Source organism: Urocitellus parryii, chromosome 13 (genome assembly GCF_045843805.1).
Source record: "Urocitellus parryii isolate mUroPar1 chromosome 13, mUroPar1.hap1, whole genome shotgun sequence".
NCBI classification, from domain to species: Eukaryota; Metazoa; Chordata; class Mammalia; order Rodentia; family Sciuridae; genus Urocitellus; species Urocitellus parryii.
The window spans coordinates 35163618-35183196 of NC_135543.1; the positions used below are offsets into that span (position 1 = coordinate 35163618).

At 33.2% G+C, this 19579-nt stretch overlaps 1 protein-coding gene across 5 annotated transcripts in view; it reads right to left on the minus strand.

The window, feature by feature from the left end:
* Nucleotides 1-19579, minus strand: part of Kiaa1328 (KIAA1328 ortholog) — a 257338-nt gene that overhangs the window by 197686 nt on the left and 40073 nt on the right. For all 5 annotated transcript variants that reach the window (XM_026400047.2, XM_026400048.2, XM_026400050.2 and 2 more), the window contains one exon: nucleotides 15622-15737. In XM_026400047.2, coding sequence (XP_026255832.1) covers nucleotides 15622-15737 — 116 coding nt within the window. The remainder of the gene's footprint in view (nucleotides 1-15621; nucleotides 15738-19579) is intronic.

Consider the following 19579-nt stretch of genomic DNA (forward strand, 5'->3'; position numbering starts at 1 on the left):
AGATTAACTCAAAATAGCCTACTAATGCAACTATAAAACAAAGTGATAATACTTTTCAAAGAAAGCATAGGAGAAAATCCATATAAATTTATGTTTGGTGACAAGTTTTTAGATAATATCAAGAGCATGAACCATGAAAGAAAAATATTAATAAAGCTAAATTTTATCAAAATATGAAATTTCTGCTCTGTAAAAGAGCAGAAAATGAAGACAGCTAGGTGCAATGACACATGCCTGTAATCACAGCAACTTGGGAAGCTGAGGCAAGAAGATCACAAATTTGAGGCCAGCCTGGGCAACTCAATCTGATGAAACTCAACAATCTAATGAAACTCTGCTCAAAATACAAAATATAAAAGGATGGGGTATGTAGTTTGGTAGCCCCTGGATTCAATCCCCAGTAACAGGAAAGGAAAGGGAAAGGGAAAGGGAAAGGGAAGGGAACGCCACAACTGGGAGAAAGTATTTGCACATCACTCAAGAGCATAAAGAGAGGGCCAACAGAAAAGGAAAACATAAAAATGTGCCACCTGCATCTCAGATAGGCGTTAATTTCCAGGATGTACAAAGAACTCAAAAAACTTCACACCAAAAAAAAAAAATAAAAACCCAAAAACAAATAACCCAATCAATAAATGGGCAAAGGAACTGTTACAGTAGCTGGCACAAATATACATGAGAGATACAGCTCTGAGTTCAAGCAAAGATTTATCACAAGAATATCTGTTCAGGCTGCCCTTGTGGAAGGTGCAGCAGCCAGTATCACTTGAATGAAAGCTTATATATCCTTTGGATAAAGAACAAGAGCAAGCTAGAATTGACCTTGGGTGCAGATGGCTGAGTAACAATAGTTTTTTTTGTGTGTTCAGGAACCTTGGGTGGTGGTAGTGGGGTTAAAGGAATAGGGCATCTTAAATTTCTTTTTCTTGGCAGTTTGTAAGTTTTGGTTTCAGGTCAAGATGGAGTCCCAGAACCAAAATAGAGTTACTAATGTCTAGGGACCTCAAAAGAAGAAATACAGTCAACAAATATATAAGAATGCTCAACATTTCTAGCAATTAGAGAAATGTAAATTAAAACTATACTGAGATTTTATTTCACTCCAACCAGAACTACAATTATCGAGAATAGAAGCAACAATACATGTTGGTGAGAATGTGGTGGAAAAGGGTACTTAGACATTATAGGTGGAACTTCAATTGGTGCAACCACTTTGAAAAGCAGTATAAAAATACCTCAAAAAACTAGGAATGGAACCACCATTTGACTCAGTTATCCCACTCTTGGTATATATCCAAAGGATTTAAAATCAGCATACTACACAAACACAGCCACATCAATGTTTATAGCAGCACAATTCATAATAGCTAAGCTATGGAGCCAACCTAGGTGCCCTTCAACAGAAGAATGGATATGTGGTATACATACACAATAAAGTATTAGCAATAAAGAACTATGACTTTATGACATTCGCCAGTAAATAGATGGAACTAGAGACTATCATGCTAAGGCAAATAAGTCAATCCCACAAAACCATAGGTCAAATGTTTTCTTTGATATATGCAAGCTAACCCATAATGTGGGAGTAGGTGGGTGGGGAACAGAAGTTCAGTGGATTAGAAAGGGGAATGAAGGCAAGGGATCGAGGATAGGAAAAGGAAAGACAGTAGAATGAATCTGACATAAACTTTTTAACATATATGAATATACTATGATGAATCTCACCAGAAATTAATTTGAAAAATAATAACTATGGGTAAATGGCAGAAAAATCAATAGAAGGACAGGAACGGGGAGTGGGGAAAAAGAAGGGAAAGGTGAAGTAATTGGATCTGTAAAAGAACAAGATATATTCCATGATTTTATATTTATGTCAAAATAGATTCTACTGACAGAAAGAAAGAAAGAAAGAAAGAAAGAAAGAAAGAAAGAAAGACAAAGAAAAAAGAAATTTAAAAATCCTTTTCTAAAAAAAAAAAATCTCATCACGTATCTGGTAAAGGACTTATATCCTGAACATACACAAAATTTGTTAAGCTCAACAGGAATTCAACTTAAAAATGGGCAAAAGATATAAATAGACACCTCACCAAAAGGATATACAGATAGAAAATTAGCATGTGACAACATGATAAAAATCACTTCTTTAGGGAAATGTAAGTGAACAGTAATGAACAGAAATGTGGAATGTAGCCATGTAGAACACTAGAGTAGTAATTCCATGAGTAAAGATAAAAGAATTTTTTTTAAAATTCCCTTAAAAGATATTGATCAACAACAATGTAAGGTGTGGGTATAAAATTAAAATGTATCTTGACAATGTATAATGATTAGGAAGAAAAAAATGGTGCCACAGTATCATAATATGCTAAAATAGTATAAGCCAGCACTAGAAGATTTTTTAAAAGAGAGAGAGAGAGAGAGAGAGAGAGAGAGAGAGAAAATTTTTTAATGTTTATTTTTTAGTTTTCAGTGGACACAACATCTTTGTTTTGTATGTGGTGCTGAGGATGGAACCCAGGCTGCACACATGCCAGGCGAGCGCACTACTGCTGAGCCACATCCCCAGCCCAGCACTAGAAGATTGACTGTTATTAAAGGTATGTAGACAATCTTACAGCAACCAATAAATACCAAACTAAACAGTTATAATTTTAATAAGCCAAAAGGAGATACATCTGTTTAAATATTCAGTTAATCCAAAAGAGGGCAGAAAAAAGGAAAGGAGGGACAAAGGTCAAAAGGGACATATTACAAAATGAAAAACTCAAACCTATCTGTATGAAAAAATCATATAAAGGGGGCTGGGGTTGTGATTCAGCAGTAGAGTGCTTGCCTAGCACATGTGAGGCACTGGGTTCAATTCTCAGCACCACATAAATAAATAAATACATACATACATAAAGGTATTGAGTCCACCTCCAACTAAAAAAAAATTTAAAAATCATATAAAATGATCCTAAATATCTCAATTAAAAGCCATGGAAGGCAGATTGAATCAAAAGGTAAGACCCATCTATGTGCGGCAAGCTATGAAAAATGTACTTTAAATACAGACACCCAAGTTATAGCATACAAAAACGATGCCATACTAACACTTGTCAATAGATGTTAGAGTAGGTTCGGCACAAAGAATATTACCAGGGATAAATTAGGTCATTCCATAATGACAAAGGGTTCAATTCATCAGGAGGAGGTAATCTCCATCCTTTGTACATCTAAAAATGACTCTTCAAAAAATGTAAAGCAAAATCAGATAGAATAGCAAGGATAAACAGATAAATCCTCAATCATACCTGGAGATTTTAGTATCCCTTTCTTCACAACTGACAGAACAAGTAGATTAAAAATCAATATGCATAAAGAAGTTTTTAACCACATATGTGACATCTTAAGAATAATCTACCTAATAGCAATAGAACTCACTCTACGTCCTATCCTTATCTACAGTGACAAATTTGTGAGAACAACATCAATGATTTGTGCTCATCTCAAGAGTTTTCTACCTACCTGGCTTAGTTTAGAGCTCAGGTGTTTTGATCACTAAATGAGCTCTATGAAATTTTCTTTTCCACATTTCCCCTACAATCACATTAATTTCAGATTTCTTTTTCTTGTAGTTCTCCCTTCCCTTCCCCACTGTTAAGACCTAAGCATTTCACCACAGAACTGAGCAGAAACACTTGCACAAATATGATTATAAGATTGAACTGGAATTAAACATCATTTAGCTGACTTTTCCATTGTGTTTAAAAGAGAGGTTTAATAGTTTATTTTAAATAAAATGTAAGTGAAATGAAATTAAATGTGAGAGATCTGAAAAATTCTTTAACTGTGATGTCAAATTAGACCTTCTTGCATCCATTTGGTGATTCAAATTTGCAAATATCTCTAGAAGACAGCAGATTCTAAGAGTAATTTCTGTCATGGCTAACAAGGGAAAAAATAAAGAAAATATATGCATGAGGAGAAAAAATAAAACATCCTGAACTAAAGTTTCCTTGAGAAGGTGAAATACAAATGCTGCCAAAGGGTTCCTGTAGCCCTTCAGAACAGGTGGAGCACAGGAATCTCATGGTGCTGAAGCTTTATTTGGAAATACTTTTATCATTTTAAAAAGAAAATGGTAATTGTGTTCCCCAAGCCACAGATAAAGAAAATAAGTACAACTGAACATGTAAAATCTTCCCAATTGGTTATTACCTTATAGACAACCTGAATTTTTAGAATTTCTCTTTTGGCAGGGCAGGAACTGGGGACTGAACTCAGGGGCACTCGACCACTGAGCCATATCCCCAGCCCTATTTTATATTTCACTTAGATACAGGGTCTCATTGAGTTGCTTAGCACCTCGATTTTGCTGAGGCTGGCTTTGAACTCACAATCCTCCTGCCTCAGCCTCTCTAGCCGCTGGGATTACAGGCATGCGCCACCACGACCAGCTAGAATTTTTAACCTACATAAAGTGTTCAAGGAAGTTGTCCTAAATCATAATTTAAATTTCTTTTATTCTCTAAAGTCAGAGATTAGAATCTGGTGACACACCCTTAAAAACATGCATCCGGTGCTGCCTTGAAGGTATTAAATTCAATAGCAACAGAGATGTTTAGGAGCAAATTGAGAGATTAAATATCATTGCACTTAAGTACTGTATAGCAGATGAATTTTTCATGTCAATGCTAACCTTTGTCCAGAAAAGAAAGAAGAGTGTACAGGGAGGAAAAAGGTAATTCCTATTTTTTGGTGACAGGAAATATTTTTCTCCTTTTATGGCCAATGGCCACTACCCAAAACAAAACAAAACCCTGACTGATGCTGAAAGATGCAATCACAAATAGCTTTATAAAGAGCTGAAAATATTGAAGCTGGGGATATAGCTTAGTGGCAGAGCATTTGCTTAGCATTAGTGAGGCCCTGGGTTGAATTCCAAAAAAGAAAAAAAAAAAACAAAGAGATGAAAATATTGTCTCACTTACAATTAAGTGAGGCTGGATAGTCTGAATTTTTTTTTTTACTTCCATATATGACATCTGATGTGCCAACAGATCTGGCAACAATGAAGACATTTTCCCTAGACAGAAGGGCTTGACCAAAGTTTTCAACATGCTAGTTCAGATGATCCCATGACTGTGAGAAGTAATAACCTCACACAATTTTAAGAGATCATACAGAAAATTCAGGAAAAAGCTGGAGTAAAAATGAATAGCTATAAACTCCATCTCTATAGTAATTTCTTCACAACTCTTATCAAATTTCTTTCTTGGCAATTCCCCAAAGAACAGAAGTCCTTGCAAAAATTTTAGTTGTCTCGTGACCTGTTAAGCCAAATAATACTTCTATCCAAATAATCCTTTTATGCTTCATCGGTTTTATGCTATATCAGTTCTAATATATTTTTAGCAAGTAATTTGGGGCAAGAACTTCTCTCAAAGCTGTTTCTTACTCTATCTTGCTAGAGTGCCAACCTTGCGTTTTGAACTGTGCAGAGTCAGCTCTAGCACTGCAGGTCCATAACAGTCAACAGTAAAATGCTGCCCTAAGCCAGAAAGAAAAGACCCACAAAGACAAAAAAAAAAAAAAAAAAAAAAAAAATGTCTACTGGCTTCATGCTCATCTACCCACCACCAAAAACACCTGAGTTAACTCCCAAAACATTCTTTAATTGATTTCTCTTATTTTAAAATTTCCAAGCATCTTAGTGACAGCACTCAAAAAAGCATTCACATGTTGGAGAAACAGAAGCTGATAGTACACATATATATCCAAAAGGCAAGAAGTTTGTCCATAAAGCTGTCCTTCTGTATTAGTTCTGCTGCTTCACTTGCCATGCCTGCCCCACCAAGTGACTCATACTTTCACACTGAACATTGTCTAAATGCATACAAAAAGCTAAGATGTCCAAGAGCATTAACATAACAGCTTACACCACAGGCTTTACAATACAGATTAAGAGACTAAAGGAACAAATATTCAGAAAAATACAGAGAATACTTTAAAAACTAACATTGTGGCCTGATGTATTCAAAAGTACTGAAAAACTTGCATCTCAAGATCAACATTTGAGAATCAGAACTCTAAATTCATAAGCAACAGGATCTTTACAAAGACTTCTCTCCGTATCCAAGACAAGAAAACTAACCCTAGTCAGGTAGATAGCTTTCATATAAAAGCATTTGGAAGAGACAACCAGATTATAACATTTAACCCTGAAAGTTTTATTTTATAAACCTATTTTTATGGAGACGGACTCTATATCTAAAAGTGCAGATTTTTTTAAAACTTCCTTTGCCATTTGGGGGATGGAAAAGCATCCTTGATTTGTATATTAAAGCACAAGCATCTGTCCTACTGATGATATTCTAGGGAAGCACATTAGCATAAAATTTAACGATGTCAAATAAGTGGATGTGAAATAGGGACTGCGTAAAGACACTATTTCCAAGGCTGACAGAAACATCACTGTTTAGAAATGCAAATGAAACCATTATGTTCAATAATTATATGAAAATATGAACAGTTCAGCATGTTTTCCAGCCCTGATGGCGGTTAATGGGATGTACGCTTATGTAAATAACTACTATTAAAGCTAATGCTGAAAAAAACTAATAAATTCATACTAAAGCAACTGATTTAGTATGCTTTTAAACCCCAGCAGTGCTCACTTATTAGAAAAGAGTGCATTATTATGTTTAGAACTCATTACTGCTACAAGTCACTGCAACTCCATCAATTACCATGCATTAATGAAAATGGGACACATACAAAAAAAATTATTGCCTCTCAGCAGTTTTCTTTAAAGACAAAATCTAGGGGTATTACCATCATGGGGCCTTCTAGGGAACTCATCCACATGATAATCTTTATTACTAAAACAGTACTCCCAAAACTATCACCCTAGGGTATTTTGATGGGAAGAAAGAATAACCTTTCTGGAAAATTATTAATATTTTACAACATGATTAACCATTTAAACAACAGTAAGAAAAATTTTAATATTTGAATGGCATTTTTAAAAACTTTTACTTACATATATTTAACACATGGTCCATTTTTTTAAAGGAAGGCTAAGAGACAAAAATACATAGTGGTAATCACAACAGTGTAGAGGATAGATAGCTTCATTCTAAGATACTGCTGATATAATAGTTAAGTACCTACTCGGTTCTACACTATCTCTCAGTGAATTCTGTGTAACTATCAGATTGGATTCTTAAAAATAAGCCTTAAATTTCATTCTTGGACACAGCTAGAATTTCTTAAGATATGTTAAATATTTAGTATAAAATATTAAGAACTAGAAAATTCTTCTTTCTTTAAAATTCCTGTTTAGCTAGTACCTAACAGTAAGGAAATGATGACAGAGTAGGAATTCAAATATAGAAATGTTTTTTCTCTCTAAATTGTGCTGTATATGTATAATAAGGATTATAATGCATTCCACTGTTGTCGTGTATTTAAAAAATAAATTTAAAAAATGTCTTTGCTCTCATTGAACTTCTGTCAACTTTTACAATTTATTCTGTTTCTTTAATATATATATATAATGTAACTGATCCTTCATCCTTTACCTAAGATTCAGGAAAACAGAAAACATTTCAGCACCTAAATATAAAATATATTTATGAAATCTCAGACATAGTCTTATTATATATAATGAATATATTTATTTGAAAATTATAACTATTACATCAATTCAATCATATGTAGTTTTGTTTGTCTGCCAAGGTACTTTTATTGCAATTCAGATCCACTATCAGCAGGTGGTAGCACAGTGCCAGATTATGCACCTTCAGCAGTAAAATGTAAGTTTTCTCTAAAGGGTCAGATGTTCTCTGATCAAGCAACTCTGGTTTAACAATTCATCCATTCAATGACTGAGTGCAAAATACTGTACTGGACTCTGTATACAATAGTGCACAAGACAGGAATGATGTCTTATGAGAGAAATAGATATAAATATATAATAAAATGTCAAGTGCTACATATAATCAATGTCCACTAGTGATTTTAAAAAATAGGAGAAAGAAAACAACAATAAAAACCTTTAGCAAACTAGGAATAAGATTCTTCAAACAACAAAATAGGGGTAGAAATTCTTCAAAATTAAGGAAAGGCTTTTATCAAACCAAAAATGTATATCTAATATCAAATTAGGATGAGATGCATATTTCCTCCTTAGATATGGAACATGACAGGATATTCTTTCTTATCACTTCTACTTAACACCTAACTGAACGTACTGTAATAAGGCAAGAAAAGAAATAAAGGATGTAAAGAATAGAAACAACTAAAACTTTTCATTTGCAGATTGACATGATTCCACATAAAATCCTAAGGAATTTGTCAAACAACTTCTAAAATAATAAGTAAGAATTGAGTAAGGTCAAAAGACACAAAATCAATATATAAAAATCAATTATATTTCTAAATTCAATAATACAAAAATAAAATTAAAAACAAATTGAGAGCAAACTGTTCAAAATTAACAGACTGTCCGTCCAGAAGGTCCTGCTGCCTAGAATGTACACACAGTGGCTAAAGCTTAGAATAGCATGATAGAAAAAGTGTGGCTCTCTAAAATTTATGGAGTCACCATACATGCCTAAAGTTGCTAAGAGAATATATTTTACATGAAAAAAACCCCCACCCACACACATCTTGTTTTGATTACCATTACTTTTTGGATTCTTGTTACATACAGAGAAACCTAACCCTGACACAGATTTATAAAACATTCTAATGTTGATTTTCAATCCAATCATGGCTTTTATCAGTTTTATTTCTCCATTATTTTTCCTTGAGCTCTCCTCTATGCTCTCTCAGAGCAGTATATGATGCTAAGATTCCTTAGCAATTCTTAGTCAACCTAACAAGAACTTCCTTACAACTGCTTCAAAAAATTTAAAGGATGCTTTTTTATCTTATTAAAAAACATTTTGCCTCAGAAGACTGTCTTTTCAAAAATTAGAAAGCTAGCCACTCTTTAGGCAATAGAAATCTGAGGCCTCTAAAGGTAAAAAGAAAAAGAAAAACTTCACATAGAACACACTGTCTGAAAAAAATGTGCAAGATATTTCAAATATTTTTTGTATGTTGTAAACTTTTTTTAAGGCAAGAGAATACTTTGTAGAACCTCAATTAAAACTTTGTGTGTTTTTGAAAAAATGTAACATATGTTACCTCATTTGATCATCTTGCTTGGTTAATAGTTATTAGCATGCTATGTACAATGAAATTAAGACTTGCAAAAGTTACTTTATCTTTTGAGTACCAAAAATATCTTTGAACCAATTTTGAGTAAAATGCACCAGAGAATATATTAACAATTTTTATAAATTTGTGCTTTAACTACAAAGCAGTCGAGAAAAGGAAGGCTTATTGATATTTGTATGATTCATCGGTGCAGAAATAACTGAGTAGGATGGAAAGAACAGAACACTTGGTGTCAAGAGAGACACTCTTAGCTAAGCAATTGGTCTGTTTCAGCTACCTCTCCTGACCTGTATCCTCATCTGTTAAATGAGGATAAGAGTATCTGCCTTACCTAATTTAGTCAGCTTATTAAAGATTAACAAAGGATATGTGAACATGATCTGTAAACATACAAGCAATTTATAAATGTCAGATGTACTAGCAGAGTTCAAAGGGAACAAGGGATAAAAATAATTTGTTCTCTTGATGCCTCAAAATCACCAGTATGAGACTACTACATACTATACTGTAATACTGAAGTCCCTAAGATATATTTAGGTGGGTAGAATTCTAGACTTCTGTACATTTTCAGTTCTTAAGTGTTTTTATGTTTTTCTGTCAACTCTTCTGTCAGTTTCAATATTCTCACAAGAGCTCCATTCCCTTCTTCTAATTTTCTGCTTCTAAGCTACAATGGGCTCAAAAACTAAATGCCAGACAATGAATTTATTAACCATATGACAGCTCCAGGAACTCTCATGTAAGGAAAGTGTATACAAAGGTGACCAGAGCAAATGAAGAGTACTTCTTTATATTCTTATTTCCTGGATGAGTTCCAAAAAATATAAATATAACTTACTCTCAAAGAGTAACTTAACCCCTAAAGGTCCTTATTGAAATAAAATTAAGTATGAAAAAATAATTATTTAAGTATATTGTTATTTTATTTTTATAAACATTTGGCATCAATTAGTCCCTGTAGTTAGCAATCATATCAAAATATTTTTAAAAGAACAAAAATAACTTTTAATTATGTAAGGACAACAATAAAAGAAACAATCGGTTCTTTCCTTAAGTATGCTTATTTCCCTGTAATATAAATGGAAAAAAGTTATTTAATGTTATTCTGAGTTAAAATGATATCCCAGGACAATATAAATAACAATGGTCCAAAACCTGCTAAATTTATACAGCACTATAGAGCAATACCACTCCTATAGCATTAAAGACAATTACTAGACTAATAAATAATATATTCTAGGGCTTGTTAAATAGAATAAAACAAAACAACTTCATCCAAGTACACAAAAAATATTCTATCACTCAATGTTTAAATGTAAACATTTTTTAAAAACAGTATTTACTCAAAACAAAAAGTCCAAAATCCATCAAAGGTAATACTGTTTTTGGCAACGTATTTTGCTAAATAACATATTAGTAAACTACACTGTCAGACATCAATATACCCTTTCTTCTTCTATATTTTCTTTTACTTCTGGTCTTCTCCGTTTTAAGTATAGATTTTTAATTAGCCCCAAACCATTTCAAAGACTAAAGGTGTTCTGCCTTTTCTTATTGAGGCCTAGTAAGAATCACTGAAAAGGACTTATCCTTTCTCTTGAAGCCTGGGTTCTATGAAACTAATTTCTACTATGTTTCTCTTCTCCCTTACATCACTCTACCCATCCTACAGTATAGCCCTTAGCCTGCGTTAAAAATCTACCCATGATGGTGGCAAATCATAACAGTTTGACTCCTAGAAGAAATGAGATGATTAGTTAAATAGAAAGCTTTGAATACTGCAGGACCAGTAATCACTTTTATATAATTAGATGAAATTCTTGTGCATTTCCTATTTTTACCACAGACATAATGAAACTTTTGGTTCAGTCTAAAACATTGCTTAAAAAATTGTTAGTTGCTATAAAATTCCTTCTTCCTACAGGAAGGTTTTTAAAAATGATTATGCAATGGGACCAAAGATAAGAGCTTCAAATGTCTTTAAACTTCAGAAAGAAAATGGAAACAAACCAGAAGGGAAATAAAAACACAAACTTATCCATCAGTCTGGTTTCTGGGAGAGGAAATTAAATCTTGGTTTCTTTCTAATGAAGGACCAACAGGTGAAAGTAGTACTGGGAGGTTTTCCCTTCCATGTAGCTTAAAAGAAAAAGCAGAGAACAGTATCAGTTTCACCTTCCTACTAAGCCTCTAAGCAGCCCAAGTGCTTGCATAAGATAATTAAAACCCTGGTGTCCAAAGGCACAAAAATGACAAACAGAGGGGCCAGTTATCTCATCCTTCATCCATATTAACGGTACTCAAAATTTAAAATTTTAGACAGCTAGAAAGCCTGGCTTGAGGAAGTAACCGCTTGAGCTAAAAATGGGAGGGGAGGGAGGGGGGATAGTAGAGGCTAGGAAAGGTAGCAGAATACAACAGTCACTAATATGGCAGTATGTAAAAATGTGGATGTGTAACCGAGGTGATTCTGCAATCTGTATTTGGGGTAAAAATGGGAGTTCATAACCCACTTGATTCTAATGTATGAAATATGATATGCCAAGAGCTTTGTAATGTTGTGAACAACCAATAATAAAAAAGAATTAAAATTTTAACTTTTATTCAGTACCTACTGAGTAGAAGACACTGCTAGATTCTTTACACATATAATGTAAAGAATCTTTCAAAGTTCAACAGGTCTGCAAATAAGACATGATTAGTTATCTACATGTTTTAGAAGCAAAAAAAAAAAAAAGACTCAGGGAAATTCAGTAACTTTTCCAAGGGGTCAGACAGCTAGTCAGTGCAAAAATGGGATTTTGATTCTAAAGTACACAGAGCTTTCTTCATTGTCATTTTCCTTGCTATGCCAGTAAAAACAGTGAAGTCATCAAACATTAGACTTTACTTTCCTTGTGCAAGTTTTTGATACCACCATTGATCTGAGATAGATATTCCAGAACTACAAGTTCAAATATTATCAATTTCTCTAATAGCTAAGTCTTATACAATTACATGCTAACATGTTTCAGAATTATCATTATTGACCATATTTCTCTTTAAGTGTCAGATTTATCTCTCCTTATATACTCATTTAGTGAGGCAAAAATCTACTTGGTTCATCAAACAGCTTGGCTTTGTAAATGACATATTCAGTTATATGATTCTGTCTTAAAACATAAGGTTTCTTTATTCAAAGATGAAAATTATCAAGAATTTTAATGTTTTAATAAACTCCAAATTTTCTGTATGAACAAATCCTTCAAAAGCCAGACTCTAATGAAAACATGTAAAACATCTTTGCTTTTGTCACCAAGGACTGGTCTATGTTTGATAGTTGATCAATAAATCAAGTTACAAGAACTTAAAAAAAAAAACATAAATCTGGTGAAACACATCTTTAAAATGCCAAAAATTACAATTCATGGATACAGTTCCTCATACTGAAATAGACTTTAAAATGAGCTGAAATTATCTGACTTCATGTATATGAAAGAGTTTGAATCATTCATGTATGATAGGTAAATGTATCTGTAGTTAAAATTATATTGTTTTAAATTACAACCTTGTTTTATGTTTCTAAGTTTTATAGAGTTTTATGTACTGTAAAATCATCTATATTAACCTTTGACAGGTTTATTCTGGTAAAAGATTTGTACCTGAGCAACCTACTTGGAATAAAAACCATGAATGTCACTGTTTTTATCATTCTTTCTTTCTCCCTTTTGTTTTTTAACAATAAAATTCTATACCATCTATCTTTGATGATTAAAAATATCTTAAAGCAGGGCAGGGGATGTAGCTTAGTGGTAGACTGCCTGCCTAGCATGTGCAAGGTCCTGGGTTCAATCCCCAATATCATTATATATATATATATATGTGTATATATATATAAATCAATCTTAGAGCAATCACACCAACTAAGCCAGTCTAACATTTATTTCAGTTCTCATTCCCAATAAAGACTACTCAAACTAACTCCTTTTTTATATGTGAAATAGGTCTAACTATGTCAAATGTCTCCTTGACTTTCATTTATGTGCCTTTTCTCTCCTTTTCTAGCTTAGACAAGAGATCAGGAGTCAGCAAGCTTTTTCTGTAGAGGATCATATAGTAAATATTTTACTATATGAGAGTCACAGGGTCTTTATTGAAACTATCTATTGCAACTAGAGCACAAAGGCAGTCATAGATCATATATGAGAGAAGGGTGTGGTCAGATTTAGTTGGTACCCTACTAGATTTGGCCCCCCAAGAGCAATGTATTGACCCCTGAGATAAATCATGCGGAAACAGTAAGATCATCCAAGGTATCTTAACATTTAGCTTTCCAAAAGAAACCATTTCTAGCCATGTTGAGTTTAGACTGCCTCAGCACTGAAAAGCACTAATCTTGATCCAGAGAGTAATAAAGATAATAGTCTACTGAAATTATATTCTACTTTTCCAGATAGTAAAGTAGAACAGAGTTTTCCTAACTATAAAACAAACAAGAACTCACTGTGTGACCAGGCTTTCTAAATTTTCTAAATTATCTAGTACTAATCATTCTTACCATTACCCAACTTTTACCCCAGTTCTGTTGGATTATATACATAAATTTTGTCCAAGGAAGATCAAAGCATCAGCACCTCCTCTCCATATAAAAATGAATTATTTTCCCTCTTCTGCTACCAGAGCAAGATGCTAATTTCATTCCCAATCCACTTCTCTCTTGCTGTTCCTCAATGCATAAGTCAGAGAAGCTAAATATTCACTTTTTCAGTTGTCTTTGCAGCTTAGCACAGCCACATAATAAACTTCATAACAAATGTCATATGAAAGACTACCAGGTAAGCTGAGGAATGCTCTGAGAAAATTTTTATAAGTTTTTAAAAAGGAGCAGAGTCACAATTGCCAGGACCTCTCCTCTAATTTCTTTTCTTGCCTTAATGCTAATGTGATTCCTAGAATTGGAGCAAGTGTTAAAAAAAGCTAGAATTATAGATGTTAGCACTGAAAACTTTAAGCCGCCAAATCAATGCTAGAGGCCTTCTATCTCCAGAGTTGTTATTATATGAGAAAAAAAACAGGTCTTATATAAATTAAATTTCGTTGCAAAAAAGGCATTCTTAACGTACTATTTCTTGAAAGTGCTAGGCAATGTGTGCTGTGAATTCTGACTAAACAGCATTTCTTTAACCTGAAGAAGAAAGTAGCAGGAAGAAGAACAAGATCTGGCCTGAGGGTTGCCTAGGGAAATACAATCAAAGTGGGAAAAGCAAAGACAAGGCCCTAGATAATTATTGAAATGCTAGAAATATGGGGGATGGGGAGGACCTTTAAAAGACTACTCCTTTAGAATTGTGGGGTCAATAAGCCTTATTAATGTTCTACTGAGCAAATCAAGTCTGAGAATTTGAATTACATGAATTTCCTACATGCACACCCACTATTTGAAAAATAGAGGGTCAGAACTCATTTTTAATGGCTACAGTCTTGTAGTTTTCTAACTAATTATTTTATCTTTATTCTTCCATTTCTCTGGTATTCACAAAGGCATACTTAGTGTCAATATATGACCATTTTGGACATTTGCAGAATCTTTGAAATAATTACTAACAATCAAGTAAATGATGATACTGTCAATGAGGACAATGGTTCTTTCAAGCATTCACACACTAGTTTAGCAGGCAAATCCATCACCTTAACTTCAGGGATAGTCACTTCTCTTCTACATCAATGCCACTACATAAAACACCCAAAGATAAGTAATTCTACCTCCATAATACCTCAATACATTGAAAATACACTTCAGAAATATTCTTATTTTAGCTCATATATCCCTTTAAGTACAATTTTTAACTTAAAATATGATTTCACTCTCTTACAAACAATGTAATGTGTATAAACACACACACACACACACACACACACCTACCTCTAACTCTAAATCCAAAAGTTTTCTGCTCTGTGAGAATTGTTTGGTGATTATATGCTGCAGTGTGAACATTTATCAATTACATTACAACAGACTTTTTTTTTTTTTAAATGATTTCAGGGTAGAATTCCTTAAAACTATCAAAGCTTTAGCGAGAAAGAATACCAAATACAATGAGGTTCAGTCTCAATTACAGTAGTGGAATGGAATTTAATAAAGTTCCAACACTACATTTTAATGCCCAAATTTCTTATTGTCTTTTTTAGTTGACAAATATGTGCTTCGAAGCATAATAACAGCAGCTGAACAGCTGGGTGGCCTTATCAAGCACAAAGGCAGCAATAGCACATGCTGTTTAGTGTCGTTCTGATTGCCTGGAAATGGCAGCACATGCAGATTTATTCCCTGTTATAAATTAGAGCAATTATTTCTCTGAAGTTTACATTTTCTTCATCAAAGAGTCAAACTTTCTGCACGTTAAAAAAGAGGACTTTCAAAAAGGATATCTTCCCTTTCTTTGATGATCAGTTCATTCTGTTCTTCCAACTGCCTGATCTTCTTCTCAAATGATTCTTGTTCAGCTTTCAGTCGTTCTTCTGTCACTTCCTTTTCTTCACTTACTCTGAAAGAAATAAGGAAAAAAAGAAAAACCCATTAGAATACAAACTATGTGCCTACAGCAGCAGTTTACCAAAACTTCATTTCTTCCAAAGGTGTGCTAAATTCTTCAGGGTTGCTCTGTGTTTTTGACTTTTAAATTACTCTCTCATAAAGCAATCTTCTTCACCTTTGTTACAAAATATGTTTGTTATTTTTACTTCAAGAATGTTTCTAGATAGACATCATGGCACATGCCTGTAATCCTGGGTATTCAGGAAACTGAGGCAGGAAAAATCTCAAGTTCAAGGCCAGATCCTATCTCAAAAAAAAAAAAAAAAAGGATGAAGATGTAGCTCAGTGATAGAATGTCCCAGGCATCAATCCCTAGTATCGCAAATAAATCAAGTACAAAAATAGAAAAAAGAATGTTTCTAATCATAAGAAACGCCTTAGATATATAAAGTCCTACAAAAACACAAGTGCTAAATTATAATCCAGGACAGAAAAATGCTCCAATTTTTAAAACACAGGTTTCATTTTTTTATTGCCAAAATTTTTACCAATTTGTTTTGATTTAGTTTTCACACTTTTATTTAAATCCTGTCAATGAAATAGAAAACATATATCTTAAATATTTTACTAAATATATATAAGCAATCTTCTTTTTCCCAGCACTGATGCCTGCATTCCTTGTAAGCATATAAATAATTGGACTGAAGTAAAAAGATGGCATTAGCATAACGGAAGGTTTACAACAGCCTTATTCTTAGTCCAGAAAAGTGATCAAAGAAATCTGTCATTAATGTTTAACTTCGAAAAATATTTGAACTTAATCAGACCAAAAAAGGATGGCTTCTGATGAGATACCATAGAGGGAAAAAAAATCTTAAAAAAAAAAAACCTAACCAATATAAGACTTACAATTCACCAAAGTGTATGAAGGACCAATCCTGATTTTCATGCTATGCTTTTACAGAGATGTTGACCCTGAATTCCTCTGTTACTGGTGCTTATTTCAATAAAAAGGATATAACACAATTATCCTACAAGATCACACAGGGAGAGGTGGAAGTAAAATCCATGGGGAATCTAAAAATTTTCTTTTGGTTACTAAATATAATTCTTTCAGACTCAACTCTAAGAACAACTTCTGAATAACACGAATCCATCAGGCTTTCTTATTTACTTGCCCTCTGACAAAGACATTCAGATAAATGAATGAAAATTAGAATTTTGGATGTTCTACAGTTTATTGTATTTTATCTTTGAAATAATGTGTGAAAGTACATAACACACACCTGTGCTCAATAAATAGATTAACTTCTCCTGGCTCATCATGACATTCATTTGCTAAGCTATGTTATTTATGGTTAACAAACTACTAGGCCCATGAATGGAACGCAGGACCCTTTTTTTTAATAGGGTAATCTCTAAAACTGATGTATTTACAAGGAATCCAGACAACAAAACAAATATGTAAATATGAGAGGATCTATACTCTGTTTTCAAGTTATCCTGACTTCTTTGTTCAGATCTCTTCACAACGCCTTCCCTTTTTTTGTCACTATTCTCAAGTACACTTGTACTAAAATTTTTCACAGCAATTTTGACAAAGTTTGCTTATCTCTCTGAACATCTTTTTTCTAAAAAGAGAGAGAGAGAGAGAGAGAGAGAGAGAGAGAGAGAATTTTAATATTTATTTTTTAGTTTTCAGTGGACACAACATCTTTGTTTGTATGTGGTGCTGAGGATCGAACCCGGGCCACACGCATGCCAGGCGAGCGCGCTACCACTTGAGCCACATCCCCAGCCCTCTCTGAACATCTTTATTGTCATGTATAAAGGAAAAAAGTTAGACTAAATAATTCTAAAAACCCTTTCCATCTAAAGTTCTAGAATTTCCTTCACTATATTGAAAAATATGAAGAGTATTTGTAAAAAAGCTAAGAAAGAAGTTATCAAATATTGGGTCAAAGTTAAGGCATATAATACTATAATCTATGCAAAAACTACTTTCCATAGGATGAGAGAAGTAGTTATATTAAAAAGTATAAAGACGTGAAATTTGGCATGCAGATAAATATGAAACAAAGGAACTGATAAATCTGTAGGATTCTACATGAAACAAAGATGAAATAAATGTTATTTAAGGAAAGAATAAATACTGTCAAGGTGAGGAAATACATGGCAAAATCTCTCTCTGCTTGGATTGGTAAAATCTTGAAGACATAACTGAAAAGAAAACATTTCACTGTATTTACTTAAAATACTCACTGAATATGTACTACAGGAAAATTTAATCACAATAACTTTACTCAATACAAGGTATCTGAAAGGGAACTAAACAAGGGCTCTCAGTAGTTTCAATATCATTCATTAAAAGCCATATAGATATGAAGAGTACCCACAGATTTGTTTCTTCACCAAGTGATGCTACAGGGCCATAAAAAAAAAAGGTAGACTACTCAATTTACCTTAACATTAACCTAAATGAAGATATTAATCTAATGCAGAGATCTCTAGCATTTCTCAGCTCAAAACATACAGGTATACCCCAAAATTGTCTCACTCACATTGGTGAACCTGAAGAAGATCCATAAAAATATCTAAGGATCAATGCTCTAAGGCAAAAAAAAAAATGCTTGTACTGGTATATTCCATAATGCCAGAGTTTGTGATGAGCTTTTCCTAAAGTTTAAAGTGTTTTGTTTAAATAAAATCACTCTTTTCCAAATTTAGTTTCTGAAGTATGTTTGAAATATTTGCTACTATACTATTAAACAGGGCTTTTAAAAAAAATGTTTTACACTGCTGTGATTAGACTATCCTTTAGTAACTATTATGCTCTGAAAGGTTATAAAATTAACAAGCTGTGTTAAGAACAAAGGGTAACACTTTTTCTAGGTCTATCTAAAGATATGCATGGCTTCTTTGCAGTCCATTAGCACAGTTAATATGAGCAAGTATATTAATACAGACTTTAAAGGTAGAGATTCTGCCAGTAAAGCAAACTCAAGATTTGATTGTCTGCTCTGGAATCTGTCTTCTTGTTTCATTTACATTCAATAATATTTGAAATAAGGTACATACACCAGAAAACATTTGGTATCATGATCTACAATTTTCATCTAAGTATTTGGAGAACATAAAGTAACATAAAAAGGACCTTAGCCTCACCTCACTTAAGAATACAGCAATGTTTGTTAGCAAAATGAGAATCTAAATGCAATAAAGGGAATTATTTGTCTAATAGGATAAAAAGGTTAAAATTCTAAACAGGACGATATGTACAGTGTTGGTTTTTCAATTATGTATAAGGAGGACAATAACCTATCCATAAAACAAAAATCACCATCACCATCATTTATTTAATACCTCAGACTATTTCTCAAAGAATTCCACAAAATCTATTCTTATGTAACAAGAGAATTCATACCCTTTCAGTTAGACAGTGGATCTGAAAATTGTGCCAAAAGTACTTAATTTCTTTTGAAGTCCTACATTTTACTTTAAAAATTCCTGTATATTTTAAATGTCTTTCCATGAAACAGTCTTGTCTATTTTAATATAAAAAGTTTACACACACACACACACACACACACACACACACACCTATTTTGTGTGTGTGTGTGTGTATTACTGGGGATTGAATCCAGTGGCACATCCATACCTCAGCCTCCTGAGAAACTGGGATAACAGGCATGTATGTGTGACCTCATATGGCCCTTTGTTCACCTATTCTAAAATTTTTAATAAAACTAATGTTTAAGAGAAAGGCCTTTTATATGACCTTACATGTCTCTAATAGTCTCCCAAATACTCCAGGAATGAATACTTTTACACTAATATGAAAGACAAGGCCAA